A 16,432-nucleotide genomic window follows, 5' to 3' on the forward strand; every position below is an offset into this window, starting at 1 on the left:
AACACATAATCATCACTATATAACATCAAGTCAATTAATCTTCAGGGCTATCAGTCTGTCCAGTTAGGAGGCATAAGCGGCTGTGAATCAATGCCACCTGTTTTGGTGCAAATGAAAGAGACAACAGGTGTAATGGAGAGGCTACAGCAAGAAAACCCCAAAAAGGGAATAGTTTTGCAGGGGGTGGCCACAGACAATTGCTCTCTCCTTATCCTTCCTGACAGATTCTTCTCCAGTTTTGTGTTTTCCAGGGTTGGGTAGGTTACTTTTTAAATGTAATCCATTGCCGTTACAAGTTACCAGTCTACATTTGTAATCAGTAACATAACTTTTTGATTCCTCAAACTCAGTAATCTGATTACTTTTAGAAAAAAATAGGAATAGCCTATAACCAATTGAACACCTTTTGCAGGATCAATCAATATTAAAGTTCACATATCTGACCAAAAACGGAATTAGCATTTTACCTTATGGGTTGTGTACAGTGCCTTTGGAAAGGTTTCTAAACCATTGCTTTCTACTTCAAAATTATTGGACTACATCTCTACATTACACCTAAAGGTCTGTCAGATATTCAGTCATTCAAATAACCCTTGATCTTCCAGAATCTGACTTTTTATCTGAACATAACCCAAAATCTAATGATGCGTAAGCCTATTCTGTTATTTGTGTTTTATTCATGTTTTTAATTGCTTCAAACATTGTTGAAAAAAAAATGGCAATTACTTGAAAAGGGTATTGACATTGTTGTATATAAAAATTAAGATATCCATAGGATTTCGTGCATAAACTCAAGCTGCAGTAGTCTGATGTTTTATTTCCACAACCAACAACATTATTAAAATGTTGCAGAAACCCCCGCATAGAAATAAGATTTACCCGCGTGAACATAACATGCAATTGAAAGTCCAGCGATGGATTTTCAAAACGCAAATGAAATAAATAAACTGTGATTATAAATCTGCACTCTTAGCTTAAAGTAAATGACGTCAGCAGCCAATGATAACCAATGAACACAATTTTCAGAGATGCAAAGCAAGCAGAATCACATGGCCTACCTGTATGGACAGAGTTGATATGGCTGCGTCAAATGCAAATAATCATCCTTTGGCAGTGCTTCCCAACACACCTTTTCTCCTCAAATGTCATGGTAAATTCCATAAAATGTTTTATCTTGAAGGCAGCGCCATATTACAGCAATCTAACAAATAGTTGCCTAATCTATCAAACAATTCCTGTCGAAGTTATTCCTGGCTCTGTTGTTGGGTGCTTTTGACAAACTTGAAACTTGAAAAAGATATAACACCAAGTAGGCCAATCGCCTATCATTGTCCTGAGAAAGCGTAATTGTTCTGGGAAAGAACAATTATGCTTCGAGTAGATAACTAAATAACATTTTATATGGCTCTGCTAATATTAGCCTAGAAAATTAAACAAATGCTTCATCTGTCAGTACACCTTTGTGATGATCACACAACTGAGGCGAGCAATTTGTATTTTGGTTCAAATAACAATGTTTTAAAACATTAAATAATAAACTCAAACATGCAACGTGCCATAATTATTTCACGCACCTATTTTTCAACTGAAGTAATCCAAAAAATGTCTGTAATCCGATTACAATATTTTTGTTGGTAACCGGATTACAGTTACTGATTTTTTTTTTTTTACATGTAACTGATTACTTGTAATCCCACATGAGGTACTTGTAATCCGTTACTCCCCAACTCTGGCGTTTTCCTAGTGTCCTTGTCACTACTGGTAGCATTAGGCGGTACCTGCAGCCCATTCAGGTTCCACAGGTGGTCCAGCTCCTCCAGGATGGTGCTTCCATAATGTGTCTCCCAGTACAGTCTCAAGAGCATGGAGGAGATACCAGGAGACGGGCTGTAGAAAGCTGGACAGGGCTGTAGAAGGGCATCTACCCTGTAGCTGGACCGGTATCTGCTCCTTTGTGTGAAAAGGGACAGGAGGAGCACAGCCAGAGCCCTACAAAATGACCTCCAGTGAGCTACTGGTGTGAATGTTTCTGATCAAACTGACAGAAACAGACTCCATTAAGGAGGCATGAAGGCCCGACATCCTCTAGTGGGACCTGTGCTCACAGCCCAGCAATGTGCAGTTCGATTGGCATTCGCCAGAGAACACCAAAATTGGCAGGTTCACCATTGGTGCCCCGTTCTCTTCACAGATGAGAAAAGGTTCACACTGAGCATGTGACAGACATGAAAGAGTCTGGAGACACTGTGGTGAACGTTATGCTGCCTGCAACATCATCCATCATGACCGGTTTGGTGGTGGGTCAGTGATGGTCTGGGGAGGCATATCCTTGGAGGGTCGCACTGACCTCCACATGTTAGCCAACAGTACAATGACTGTTGTTGGTACCGGGATGAAAGCCTCAGACTTTACACTGGTGTAGTGGGCCCTGGGTTGCCCCTGGTGCAGGACAATGCCCAGCCTCATGTTGCCAGAGTGTGTAGGCTGTTCCTGGATGACGAAGGCATTGATGCCATTGACTGGCCCTCACGGTCTCCAGACCTGAATCCAATTGAGAACATCTAGGATGTTATCTATTGGTATCACAGTGTATCAGATCGTCAAGGAGTTTACTGATGCCCTGATCCGTGTCTTGGAGGAGATCCCCCAGGACACCATCCACTGTCTCATCAGGAGCATGCCCAGACGCTGTCGGAAATGCATTCAGGTATGTGGGGGCCATACACACCACTGAGTCACATTATGAGTTGCTGTGATTAAATTCACATTAAATTCACAACAGCCTCTGATTTCAATTGTTTACTCTGATTTTCGGTGTGAGTTCGAATTCAGCTCTCAATCGGTTGGTGATTTTGGTTTCCATTGACAGTTGTTACGTCATATTGTTCTCAATGAATTTGCGCAATGTACTGTAAAGATTTGGATTTTTTATATTTTTCATTCATCAAGACCCGATGTGAAAAAAAAGACCTGATGTGTGATTTAAGTGTTCCCTTCATTTTTTTAAACAATTCCAATAAGGCAGTTTTTGTGCATTGACATTTCCATTTTAATGTAATCGTGTTGGTAGGTCTTCATCCTTCCTGATGATCCAGTTTTTCAAGACTGCTACTGGGTCATCAGGCTGGATCCACCAATAGTGCATTTACAAATACTCAATCCCAATTAATCCCCTATCCACTTGCTTGAAGTGTCCTCCATGGTCACATGCTGCTGATGAAACTGCCAAGGGTAACCCACTGAGGTATATATACAGTGCATACTGTACATCCATCTCAGCATTTCAACTGGCTGTTCAGTTCTTTTCTAGCTCAGCGGTTCAGTACAGCACTTTAAGTTTAATCTTCAAGTGTGATTTAATATGTACTGAACCCAGAAAGGATAACCATTAGCCTTCCCATATAATTACTTTTAAAAAGTATGTCAATGAGCCTCATTTGGCACCTGGAAATTCTCACTGATGTTTTGTGGGTTTAGAACCAAAAAGTTGTTTAATACGCAGGCCTCTTAATGTTGGTGTACAGCCCAACCATTTAAACAATGTTCTATTTTTTTTTTATCAAACTGGCCTTGTGACATCATGCGGTTAAGCTTAAAATACTATCCCACCAAAATGCCTCTTACATAAAAAGGGCATTGACGTGTTACCTGTCCTTGGGAAATCATATGAAATTATGTTTTTGACTGTGCTGGGCATTTAACTATTAGTGGGGAAACTGACCTATGATTAGCGACTATGGGCAGCTTCAACATACTCCACACGGCTCTGGCTAGGGACTTGACGGAGATCCATTTATGTTTTACACATTCAGCAGCCACTCCTACACAGAATGACTCGTAACTAGTATTTTGGTGAGACAACCACATACAGCAAGAACATTTGGCTCAGTAAAGCAGGTAACAGTGAAGACATGCTAGTAGGGAGTTCTATTTGTTGTATTACATAATCCTCCTGCTTCATTTTTCCCCAACCTAATAACTGATTCTACGGGTATTTATTTTAAACAGACCCACTTCGGCCACAGCAGCAAAAAAAAATGAGCCAAACCAATCTCAGTTTACAAACACATACTGTGCAGCTTGGTAGCCAGCCCCCCTTTACAATAAGTTACTTCATTGGTGCTCATTATCATACATTCTGTAGCAGACTCTTACAACAGTTAACAGTTCTAAATGGAAAAAAGGATATAGCTGGAAATGGATGGTGAGACCATTTGTCTAATTTTGGAAACATACACCATGTCCCAGCAGTGTAAAAAGCCCTAAAGTAACCTTATTCCAGCTCAATTACTGAAAGTGAAAAGACAGTAATCAATAGTTCAATCTTGTGTTCATTATCTTTATTCAAATTATAAGGTTGCCAAGATGTTCAGCCACACAAGTCATCTTTATAAATGCCATTTGGCCTAAGAAGCTAAAAATGACCGTTTCATTACTTGTAGGAATCTAATTCGGAATTCAGCAACAAAAGCACATTTCTTCCCAGACCAGCGATGGTGTTTAGGTCAAGTAGTAGGCTATTGCAGTTCTAAATAAAATGGCAAATTTTACATGTCTTAAGATTATATGGCACATTTTGGTCCATGTTGGTACTTACATATTTCATTTTAACATGTATTAAACAAACAAAAAACATTTTTTTAAAACAGGTATTGTAAATGTTTATCAGCACAGCATTGACAGCATTTTCTAAACAATTGCAGGGGGGATCTCTCTTTTTCATAGGTTTCCTATACCATTAGCTTCTGTAGAATGTATTCATTAAACCTCTTGTACAGTATTTTTCCTCCCCCCCCCCCCCCCCAATCTAGGTGTGGAGTACTTGAACAAGGGTGGCTTTGAACATTTACAAGAAGTAGTCAGGGGTGCGTCTAGTCACATGAGGCTCTCCGCGTCTTGGAGCTGGGTCAAATTGTAGGCTGAAGGATTAACAGAGAAAATAAAGATATAGGTCAGATGACTACCCAGAAGCATTAAGCAACTGAGAAAACAAGAGTAATCTTTAAGCAAATATTGGATCTGATATACCCAATTAGAAACAAAATACTTACAAAGAATATTTAAGAGTGTCATCCAGCTCCATGATGGCTGCCTGGTTGCCACAGCGGTAGCAGTAGTTTGGTGCACTGAAAATTGTGACAACGTTTTTGTCATGGCCCCAGTTGTATCCCTGAAGAAAAAAATAAAGAGAAAAATCAGTCATGTGCATCTCTCACAAATCGTCAATATCCAAACTCACAAATGTGGCAGGATTCAAAACAATTATAAATAACAAGAGTTTTGCACTTGTCGAAGTGCTGATAAAGAAACCGCACCTCCATAACCAACTGATGGGCACGGGACACAAGGGTGAGTCCATTGGCATGGTTGAAGGTTTCAGAAATGTCCTGACCAAAGGTATAACCAGCACCTCTTGGGGAGATACCCCAGCCACCACGGTCATCTGGGTCTGACCACAAGAGGTCACACATTGGACCCTAAAACAAAAACAGTTAGTGCCGACTCCCCAATTAAATACTCATACTTAACATTCAGAATGCCCCCTGAGCAACAAGACACATCTACCTCATGTGGGACTTCCTGCAAGCGATCCAGGGCTCGTATGTGATCAAGAGTGTCTATTGAAGGGGAGAGGCCTCCATGTAGGCAGAATATCTGATAAAATCAAGTTAAAATTTGGATTACAAGTTAACAGTTGTTAGTGTTGATTTGAGAAGATTTGAATTAAACATACCTTGATTTAATACTGACCTTTCATATAAAAGAAATTGCAAACATTTCACACACACAAAGCAGGCAAAAATCTAAGCCAAAATACCTGTCCATCTACAAGTGCTGTTAATGGGAGATAGTCAAACAGGTCCGTGAAAGATTTCCACACGTTCGCGTTGCCATATTTCCTCAAGCACTCATCATAGAAGCCATACACCTGTGTGATTTGTCTGCTTTCATGGTTTCCTCGCAGAATTGTGATTCGTTCCTGGTACCGAACCTGTAAAAAGTTCACCAACAGGAAAAATAAATCTAATTGCACATTATACTATAACTTTACCAACCAAAAGACACCTGTGTGATCAGTGTGCTAAAGCATACCTTTAATGTGACGAGAAGTGTGACTGTTTCCACTGAGTAGTAGCCTCTATCAACATAATCCCCCATGAACAGGTAGTTGGTGTCAGGAGATTTCCCCCCAATCTTAAAGAGCTCCATGAGATCATGAAACTGCCCATGAACATCCCCGCAAACTGTTACTGGACATCGCACTTCTTGCACATTTGATTCCTTAGTGAGAATTTCCTTGGCCTGAAAAGAAATGCAAGAAAAAAGAAAAATTAATTGCTTTATCAGATGCATCTACATTTTCATATAATTTACAAGAGTATCACTTGAACACTAAGTGCCGTCAAACCAATTAAATCACTCGTTAGTTTAGGATGAGCCAGACATTAATTGGTTTAAAGGATATGTCTAGAATAAGTATAACGTTAACTGTGGCTATTCGTTATAAATTCTGATGTAGCGAAACAATCTATATCGTTTAGTCATTCGCTGTAGGCTTCAGATTCGCAAGGCCCATTTCAGGCTAACGGTAGCTAACCGAATTGGGCTAATGAAAATGCTTTGAAGCTAGCGAGTTTGCAGTCTACGGAATATAGCATCTACCTTAGCTAACTAGCTAGTTATCGTCGAACAATAATTTCAGCTTTAATCTAGTGTAACACAATGTGTTTAATTACCTTCTCACAAAGACTTCTGACTTGATTCTCCGTCAGCTGTTTGCACTCGTTTAGCTGTTCGATCCATTGGTCTAATTCCTTGGTAAAAGATTTGTCGTCCATGACAGCCGTGGTATCTGTCTTGATGCTAAAAATGTATTAGCTGGGTTGGCTAGCTAACTAACGTTAATGTAGAATGACTATTGTTAGCAGCTCCTGTCCCGCCAAACGGAAGACCCCAAAACTCTGAACTTATTAACGGTTTACTTTCCAAGCATTGTAAAATATGTCAGACGAAAATCTATCGTAAGCAGACGATGAGTTTTAACCGAAGGGAATGGATTAAAATCCCTCGGCGCGGCGGAATCTTGCGGGCGACGAAGCGCTACAGCTAACCTAGCTTACAACAATAACATACGGGGTATTGAGGGAGTGTTCTTATTTTATGCCACTACTTGTGACACAAGAGCCACCTTGTGGTGAAGAAGACCAACTGCAATCAGGGGAAAACTATGTGCGGGAAAAGCTAAACCTTTTTGAGCCAAATGATTGACCAAAACACGATCCATGTATTTTTATCGCAATAATTCGAATTAGGTTATGTAATCAAATGAACTAATTTTCCCAGTCCCACCCATAGGCCAATAATTAATTGTCCGACTTCCGATCAACAGCAAAGCTCTGCAAAGAGAACGGGAACAGCTCATTGACCAGCCCTAAAATAGAATCATGGTATAGTTGGCAATGTTTTGTTAAATGATAGCTTATCTTTTTTAAACAAACCTATATAGATAAGTCTATTTTAAGTAAGTATTGTCTATGTGTCCTATGCCACTTCAGATGGGGACCGCGCATGCTAAACCTGAGCTGTATACATATATAAAACATACTAGAAATGTTACCCAATGCACTTTTTTTCACAAAACATTGTGAAGGATGGGTGCATGAAAAAAATGGCAGAACCAACTCATAAACTTTACATTCAGTCTCTGTGTGTTACAATATGAATGTTTCACAGCACAACCTTGGAGGATTTGGAGGAGGATCTACAGGTGGGAGAATGCATAACCACCTTTCAAAATGTTTAAGAAAGTGGCCTAATACATTTTTGTGGTTATATGCAGGAGTTAACTCGAAATACTTGTGTGTCTGTATTTATGTAAGGAACATTACCTTTTATGAGAAAGATTAATAGTTCCAGAGGCTTTTGATTTCTTGTGTTTTTCAGCAAATCGATGGACCAGTGGAGGGCAACCAAGTAGCTTTAAAAACATTAATGGTAAGCTATTACTGACCTCTATACCAGTCAAAAGTTTTTGAACACACACACGCGTTTCCAGTTTTTATTGAAATGTAAGCAGTTCAAATCCTGTGAAAAAAGATTTAATGGTACAAGGGTAAGGGGCAAACTGCCAGAGGTTAAAAGAAGTTTAGGATACCAAAAACTGAAAAAGAATGTACATTCAAGTCATAAAAAAAGTTTTGGAGAAAAAATTATAGGTTAACAACTTACAGCTGTTTTGCATCAATTCAACTAAATTAAGTCTTGAAAGATGTTAACAATACTTACAGGTGTCCCAAACTTTGTTGATTACTTACAAAACCTTTGTCTGTATAAAAGCAGTGTTGGTCAGGGGTTTATCATAGAGCAAGATAATGACCCAAACATACCTCCAGGCTATGTCAGAACTACCTTAGAAGAAAATAAGTCGATAGGCTTTAAATCAGGGAATGGCCAGCACAGTCTCCAGAATTAAATTCAATACATTTTCCACACAATATTTTATTTCCATTGTAGAAAGAATGCCTCAACTGTGTTCGACTGTTATGTGTGCTAAAGGTGGCTAATTTGATGAGTCATATATGTAGATTACATTTTGTTACACAAAATAATTTTATGATTTCTTTTTTGTCTCCAATTCTTTATTTGGTTTATGCTTTAATTTCATTGTCCAGTAAGAAATTAAACTGTGTGAATTGCAATAAAAATTATATTCAATATATTGTTATAAAACCTTTGACCTGTAGTGGTATGTTTGTATCAAGTGAGAGGAAATTCTCTAACAAGGTATGCTCTTACTACTTTCAGTGCTCTGGATAAGAGTGTCTGCTAAATTACTTAAATGTAAATAATCAAAGTTCCAGAGGTGGAAGTGGAAATTGTTATACAATATCTTATCCAGAGTGACTTACAGTAGTGAGTGTATATGGTTATGTACCCTTATGGCATTAAGAAAGAGCAAAGCAGGAAGTAAATACCCCTTTGGGATCCCTTTGGGTTTAATAGTGTGTCATCAGTTGTATTATTTGAATAAACAGTATACACATTTTTATGGATTCATCCTTAAACAACAATAATCTTACAGATTCGTCCTTGAACAACAATAATGTATATTATGAATGCCAAGGTCCCAGTTAGCACATTTTGGTGCACCTTAAAAATTGTCAGTAGTGTGATTCTCATGTTCTTGACAAATAGTTATCTACTATTATCAGTGCTATGCAAATCTTGATCAGATAATACTACTGGAAAGGATGACTTTTTTGCAAGAATTTATATTTAGCATATTCTGATTCTTACGTCTTCTGTACAGTTCTATAAGGAAATTGTATGTGAGGCAATTCCAAGTGCTTAACATTAGAAAAATGTTAGGCATACTATAAAGAAATGGAGCATAAAAGACGAAGCATTCAAACAAAAAGCTCACATTTAAAAGGACTAAAAGATTATTAAAATATGAATCAAAGGCAGAAGAAAACAAAGGTTTTTAGCCTAGCTAAAAGTGGTCAATGTTGGAGCAAGTCTAAGATTTTCTGTCAGTTTCTTCCAACTCAGTGCAGCATAATGACTAAACGCTGCCTCACCAACCTTTGTCCTTACTCTGGGAACGGTTAGCAGACCAGACACTAATGACCTGAAGGGTCTAGAGGGTTCACACAGAGAGAGTAGGTTTGAAATTTAACTTGGCCCTGAACCACTGAGTGATTTGTAGACGATTGGCAATATCATAAAATCAATTATATGAGATAACAGAGAGCCAGTTCTGAAACCTAAGAATGGATGTAATGTGTTCAGCTTTTTCATCTGCTGGAGCAGATGTGTATCAGCTGCAGTTTTGTGAGGGCTTTTTTTGAGAGACCTGAAAACAGGTTAATCATTTTATGAGGCTATAGACCCTTTATGTGTTAGTAAACAGTGATGATGTACTTTATGGGCGGAGCCAAACTGGTGACAGAAAGTGACATTTACCTCTTTAAAACATATAGGAATATGTATCATATGTATGCCTTCTCCAATTAGTTTGTATTTTTTTTTATATAACAGTTATAATATTACCATATATATGCCATTCATTCATTAAATGCTTGCATAAATACTGGGTGACGTAAGCTAAACTGTCTAAGTTTGAGCAATTTGGTTTGTTTGCATGCTAATTCTGCTTACACACCAGCTTATGTTGCTAATGTTGGTCCATGGTGTTTACCATTGTGAAATAACCTACTGAGAATGACAGCTTTGTGGTTGCTGCTGTGTCTAATTTATCGTTATTATAACTACATCATTGATTTTGTCTGTGTGTGATAAACAGTGGACAAAACCTTGCCTGATATGAAATGAGCAGGGCATAGACGAGCATACCAGATCAATCCAGTCTGTCTGTTTAATGGCTTGCAACCATAAACGTCTGCATTTAGCTTCAAAGTGTGGCTTTGACAACGGTATTCAAAAAAAATGAAGGCCATCTTTTTTTGCATTCTCATTCTGACATCCAACGGCATAACAAGACATATTTTTCATTTAGACTGAGGATCTTGCCCATTTCACTACACTTGTTCCTGCCGTTTTCTGCCTCCACCAAACTTCAGTGATGTAATTGTGATGTCCACTCCAAATGGGTCAATTGAAATTCTGATTTCCTTGAGATTTCTAACTTGGCTTTTAATCATAAGGGACAGTGTGTCAAGGTAATCACTGACTGTCAGTCTCTTATTATTTTAATTTAGTCTTTATTTAATTGAAGAAAGTTCTGGCACATCCAATCATTGACTTGTTCAAGGAGCTGGTGGAGTGAATATATGGGACCAAAGTCACCAGATGAGAGAGCTATATACATTTGGGTGTCATCTGCATAGTTACAATAAGCAATTTTGTTGCTTTGCATGATTTGACTAAACGGTAGTATGGAAATATTAAATAAAAGACGCCCCAGGATAGGGCCTTGCGGAACTCCACATTATCTGATTTCTCTCTGATACATACAGTGGGTATAGAAAAGAATCAACCCCCTTTAAAATAGTCGCATTTTGTTGCTTTGCAGCCTGAAATGAAAACGGACAAAAACAATTTTAGTTTTATTCAGCTGTATTTACAACTTATAACGTCCAAGTGAAAGATATAAAACCACGTTTTTAGATTTTTCCAAATTAAAAAACCGAATCACTGAGTTGGAAAAAGAATCACCCCCATCTAAAAATGACTTCTAAACTCAACCAGGTGTAGTTAATCACCTTCTCAATAGCACACAAAGCCAATTGACTTTCAACTGTGACCAGCTGTGGTCATTTTGATTAGCTCAGCATGAAACAAGCTTTTCCTGAAGCATTTCCGTCCATTTTCAGTGCAACTGAAGAAAACAATCAACCATGGGTGGCAAGGCATTGTCAAAAGATCTCCAGGATAAAGTTGTGGACAGGCACAAATCAGGAGATGGATACAATTTTTTTTAAAGGCTTTATCAGTGTATAGAAGCATAGTGAAGTCTATTATTAAGAAGTGGAAGGTATTTGGTACAACACAGACCCACCCTGGGTCAGGACGTCGCTCCAAACTGGATGAAAGAGCCATGAGGAAACTGGTCAGAGAGGCTACCAAGAGGCCTACAGCAACTCTGAAGCAGTTGCAGAAATTAATGACAAAGAGTGGTCATTGTGTGCATCTGACAACAATATCACAAATTCTCCACAAATGTGGCTTGTATGGGACGGTTGCAAGAAAAAAGCCACTCCTCAAGAAAGGCCACATGCAGTCACGACTGAGCTTTGCCAAAACGCACCTTGAAGATTCTAAGGCCACGTGGAAAAAGGTGTTATGGTCAGATGAGACCATACGCCAAACGATATGTCTGGCGAAAATCCAATACAGCTCACCATCCAAATAACACCATTCCTACAGTAAAGCATGGAGGTGGTAATATCATGTTATGGGGTTGTTTCTCTGCAGCAGGCACTGGAGCACTTGTCAGGATAGAAGGAAAAATGGATGGGGCAAAATACAGTCCAATTCTTGAGTAAAATCTGCTTTTCTCTCCCAGAAAGTTGTCAATGGGAAGAAGATTTACCTTCCAACATGATAATGACCCAAAGCACACAGAAAAACTGACCACACAGTGGTTGAAGGAGAAAAAGGTGAATGTCCTTGCATGGCCTGGTCAGAGCCCGGACTTAAACCCAATTGAAAATCTGTGGAATGACCTGAAGACAGCAGTCCACAAACGGTCAGCATCAAATTTAACTGAACTTGAGCAGTTCTCCAAAGAAGAGTGGTCAAATATTGCAACGTCTAGATGTGCAAAGTTAATAGAGACATATCCCAACAGACTAAAGGCTGTAATTAAAGCAAAAGGTGGTTTAACAAAATACTGACACAAGGGGGGGATCCTTTTTCCAACTCAGTGATTATGTATTTAAATTTTTTATGTTGGTGTTATATCTTTCACTTGGATGTTATAAGTTGCACTGAGTAAATACAGCTGAATGAAACAAAAACTGTCTGTCTTCATTTCAGGCTGCAAAGCAACAAAATGTGATTATTTTAAAGGGGGGTGATTCATTTCTATACCCACTGTAGCTGCCTATAGAGACATCAAAGTATTCCATCTCGTAAATAAAACTTTAACCAATTTTGGACAATATCACTAAGACCAACCAAGTTTTACAGTCTGTCTAGCAGTATTAAATGATCAATTGTTTTAAACACTGTGTTCCAGTAACACTAGGATTTAAATTTTACCAGAATGAGTGTTTAGATTAACATTGTTTAAAACTTTCACAGTTTCAGTTCTGTGATGGGAGTGAAATCCCAACTGGAAAGTGTTAAAGTAACCATTTGAGTTTAATAAATAGCTTATTTGTTAGAATTTTTTTCTTCCATGATTTTACCTATGAAGGCAAAGTTTGATATACACTCACCTAAAGGATTATTAGGAACACCAAACTAATACTGTGTTTGACCCCCTTTCGCCTTCAGAACTGCCTTAATTCTACGTGGCATTGATTCAACAAGGTGCTGAAAGCATTCTTTAGAAATGTTGGCCCATATTGATAGGATAGCATCTTGCAGTTGATGGAGATTTGTGGGATGCACATCCAGGGCACGAAGCTCCCGTTCCACCACATCCCAAAGATGCTCTATTGGGTTGAGATCTGGTGACTGTGGGGGCCATTTTAGGACAGTGAACTCATTGTCATGTTCAAGAAACCAATTTGAAATGATTTGAGCTTTGTGACATGGTGCATTATCCTGCTGGAAGTAGCCATCAGAGGATTGGTACATGGTGGTCATAAAGGGATGGACATGGTCAGAAACAATGCTCAGGTAGGCCGTGGCATTTAAACGATGCCCAATTGGCACTAAGGGACCTAAAGTGTGCCAAGAAAACATCCCCCACACCATTACACCACCACCACCAGCCTGGACAGTGGTAACAAGGCATGATGGATCCATGTTCTCATTCTGTTTATGCCAAATTCTGACTCTACCATCTGAATGTCTCAACAGAAATCGAGACCCATCAGACCAGGCAACATTCTTCCAGTCTTCAACTGTCCAATTTTGGTGAGCTCGTGCAAATTGTAGCCTCTTTTTCCTATTTGTAGTGGAGATGAGTGGTACCCGGTGGGGTCTTCTGCTGTTGTAGCCCATCCACCTCAAGGTTGTGCGTGTTGTGGCTTCACAAATGCTTTGCTGCATACCTCGGTTGTAACGAGTGGTTATTTCAGTCAAAGTTGCTCTTCTATCAGCTTGAATCAGTCGGCCCATTGTCCTCTGACCTCTAGCATCAACAAGGCATTTTCGCCCACAGGACTGCTGCATACTGGATGTTTTTCCCTTTTCACACCATTCTTAGTAAACACTAGAAATGGTTGTGCATGAAAATCCCAGTAACTGAGCAGATTGTGAAATACTCAGACCGGCCCGTCTGGCACCATCAACCATGCCACGCTCAAAATTGCTTATATCACCTTTCTTTCCCATTCTGACATTCAGTTTGGAGTTCAGGAAATTTTCTTGACCAGGACCACACCCCTAAATGCATTGAAGCAACTGCCATGTGATAGGTTGATTAGATAATTGCATTAATGAGAAATTGAACAGGTGCTCCTAATAATAAGTCCTCTAGGCATCTCTATGCGCCTGGGGGCCACAGTCAGGACCTGACCGCAGAGATGCCTCTAGGCATCTCTGCGTTACTGTTTTCTGTTCTCCCCAATTCGAGGCAGCTGTACCTTATTGTGTCTCATTGGGGACCCTATTTAAGTTGCCCTTTTGGGTCTTCAGTTTTGTAGGTCATTGTTTGCTATGAGCTTCAGTTTGCCTCTCCTATTGGTTCAGTTGTAAGAAGTTAAGAACTTTAAAAGGATGATTCACATAAACACTGTGCCAGTGTCCTGACTCCTGCACTGTGACAGAATGACTCTGTGTTATTCGGTGCATTTGACAGTTTTGTCCACCATCGATGCAGTCTGTCTGGTTATTTTTAAACATTCTCCAATGCTTGCCTATATAATTCGCAGTGTAGAAATTTCCTCTGGTTATTTGTCTGGTTATGTGAAGCCTACACCAGTACAGAGACATGGAATGTGGACAGAAGGGACCTGATGGCATAGGCTCGGACTGGATCTGGGAGAACAGTGTGTTGTGGAGTTGGCTTTTTGAGTCCCAACAGACACTTGAGATGTGCACAGTGATCCTGCTTTCAAGCGTGTCCTCAGTTTCTCGAACCCAGCTTTCTGTGGCAGCGGCATGGGTTACCCATTGGGCTACCACAAACTCCCCTGGAGTATACGTGCCTTTATAAACCTGCTACCAGTGCAGTTAGAACAGTGAACATTTATTGTCTTATCCACTACAATGGAAATAAATCAACCAAGATGCAATTGAAGTGCTGACTTTCAGGGGTGAACAAAAATATTGTATGAAACGTTTAGAAATTACAACTATTTTTATACACAGTCCCCTTATTACAAGGGCTCAAATGAAATTGGACAAATGAACAGAATTACAAATAAAATGTTCATTTTTAATACTTTGTCAGGAATCCTTTGCATGCAGTGACTGCTTGAAGTTTGTAATGCATGGATATCACCAAACATTGGGTTTCCTCCTTTGTGATGCTTTGCTAGGCCTTTAGTGCAGCAGTCAGTTTTCAGTTGTTGTTTATTTGTGGGTCTTTCTGCCTTAAGTTTTTGTCCTCCGTGAAAAGTGAAATGCATGCAAGATCAGGTGATTGACACAGCCATTGCTAAATATTCCACTTATCTGCCTTAAAAAACACCTGGATTGCTTTCGCAGTATGTTTTGCATCATTGTCCATCTGTAAAATCAAGCGTTGTCCATTCAATTTAGCTGAATTTAGCTGAATCGGAGCAGACAATAAATCCTTATATACTTCAGAATTCATCCGGCTGCTTCTGTCTTCTGTCACATCATCAATAAATACAAGTGACCCAGTGCCATTGGAATGCATGCCCATGCCATCACACTGCCTCCACCATGTTTTTCAGATGATGTGGTATCCTTTGGATCATGAGCCGTTCCAAGCCTTCTCCATACTTTTTTCTTCCCATCATTCTGGTACAGGTTGATCTAGGTTTCACCTGTCCAAAGAATGCTGTTCCAGAACTGGGCTGTCTTTTTTAGATGTTTTTTTGGCAATGTCTGATCTGGCCTGTCTATTCTTAAAGCTTGTGAATGGTTTGCACCTTGTGGTGAACCCTCTGTATTTGCTCTTGTGAAGTCTTCTATTTACAGTGGGGCAAAAAACTATTTAGTCAGCCACCAACGGTGCAAGTTCTCCCACTTAAAAAGATGAGAGAGGCCTGTAATTTTCATCATAGGTACACTTCAACTATGAGAGACAAAATGAGGAATAAAAATTCAGAAAATCACATAGGATTTCTAATGAATTTATTGGTAAATTATGGTGGAAAATAAGTATTTTGTCAATAACAAAAGTGTTGCTGGTATTTTGGCCCATTCCTCCATGCAGATCTCCTCTAGAGCAGTGATGTTTTGGGGCTGTCGCTGGGCAACACAGACTTTCAACTCCCTCCAAAGATTTTCTATGGGGTTGAGATCTGGTGACTCCAGGACCTTGAAATGCTTCTTATGAAGCCACTCCTTCGTTGCCCGGGCGGTGTGATTGGGATCATTGTCATGCTGACAGACCCAGCCACATTTCATCTTCAATGCCCTTGCTGATGGAAGGAGGTTTTCAATCAAAATCTCACGACATATGGCCCCATTTATTCTTTCCTTTACACGGATCAGTCGTCCTGGTCCCTTTGCAGAAAAACTGCCCCAAAGCATGATGTTTCCACCCCCATGCTTCACAGTAGGTATTGTGTTATTTGGATGCAACTCAGCATTCTTTCTCCTCCAAACACTACGAGTTGAGTTTTAACCAAAAAGTTCTATTTTGGTTTCATCTGACCAT

General features: G+C 39.5%; 2 protein-coding genes across 2 annotated transcripts in view; one reads left to right on the forward strand and one right to left on the reverse strand.

The window, feature by feature from the left end:
• Positions 1–4,318: 4,318 nt before the first annotated feature.
• LOC105025380 (serine/threonine-protein phosphatase 2A catalytic subunit beta isoform) lies at positions 4,319–7,121 on the reverse strand. The gene is made up of 7 exons (XM_010896011.4): positions 6,738–7,121; positions 6,094–6,303; positions 5,819–5,992; positions 5,566–5,655; positions 5,316–5,477; positions 5,052–5,170; positions 4,319–4,919 (listed from the first exon to the last, which is right to left on the reverse strand). Exons 1-7 carry the CDS (start codon positions 6,837–6,839, stop codon positions 4,847–4,849), a joined length of 930 nt encoding a protein of 309 aa, XP_010894313.1. The 5' UTR covers positions 6,840–7,121; the 3' UTR covers positions 4,319–4,846.
• Positions 7,122–7,766: 645 nt separating this feature from the next.
• Positions 7,767–16,432, forward strand: part of LOC109616472 (proline-, glutamic acid- and leucine-rich protein 1-like) — a 28,415-nt gene continuing 19,749 nt past the window's right edge. The window contains exon 1 of the mRNA XM_020052307.3: positions 7,767–7,995. The gene's annotated coding sequence lies outside the window, so the exon portion shown is untranslated. The remainder of the gene's footprint in view (positions 7,996–16,432) is intronic.

This window comes from Esox lucius, chromosome 13, assembly GCF_011004845.1.
Source record: "Esox lucius isolate fEsoLuc1 chromosome 13, fEsoLuc1.pri, whole genome shotgun sequence".
NCBI classification, from domain to species: Eukaryota; Metazoa; Chordata; class Actinopteri; order Esociformes; family Esocidae; genus Esox; species Esox lucius.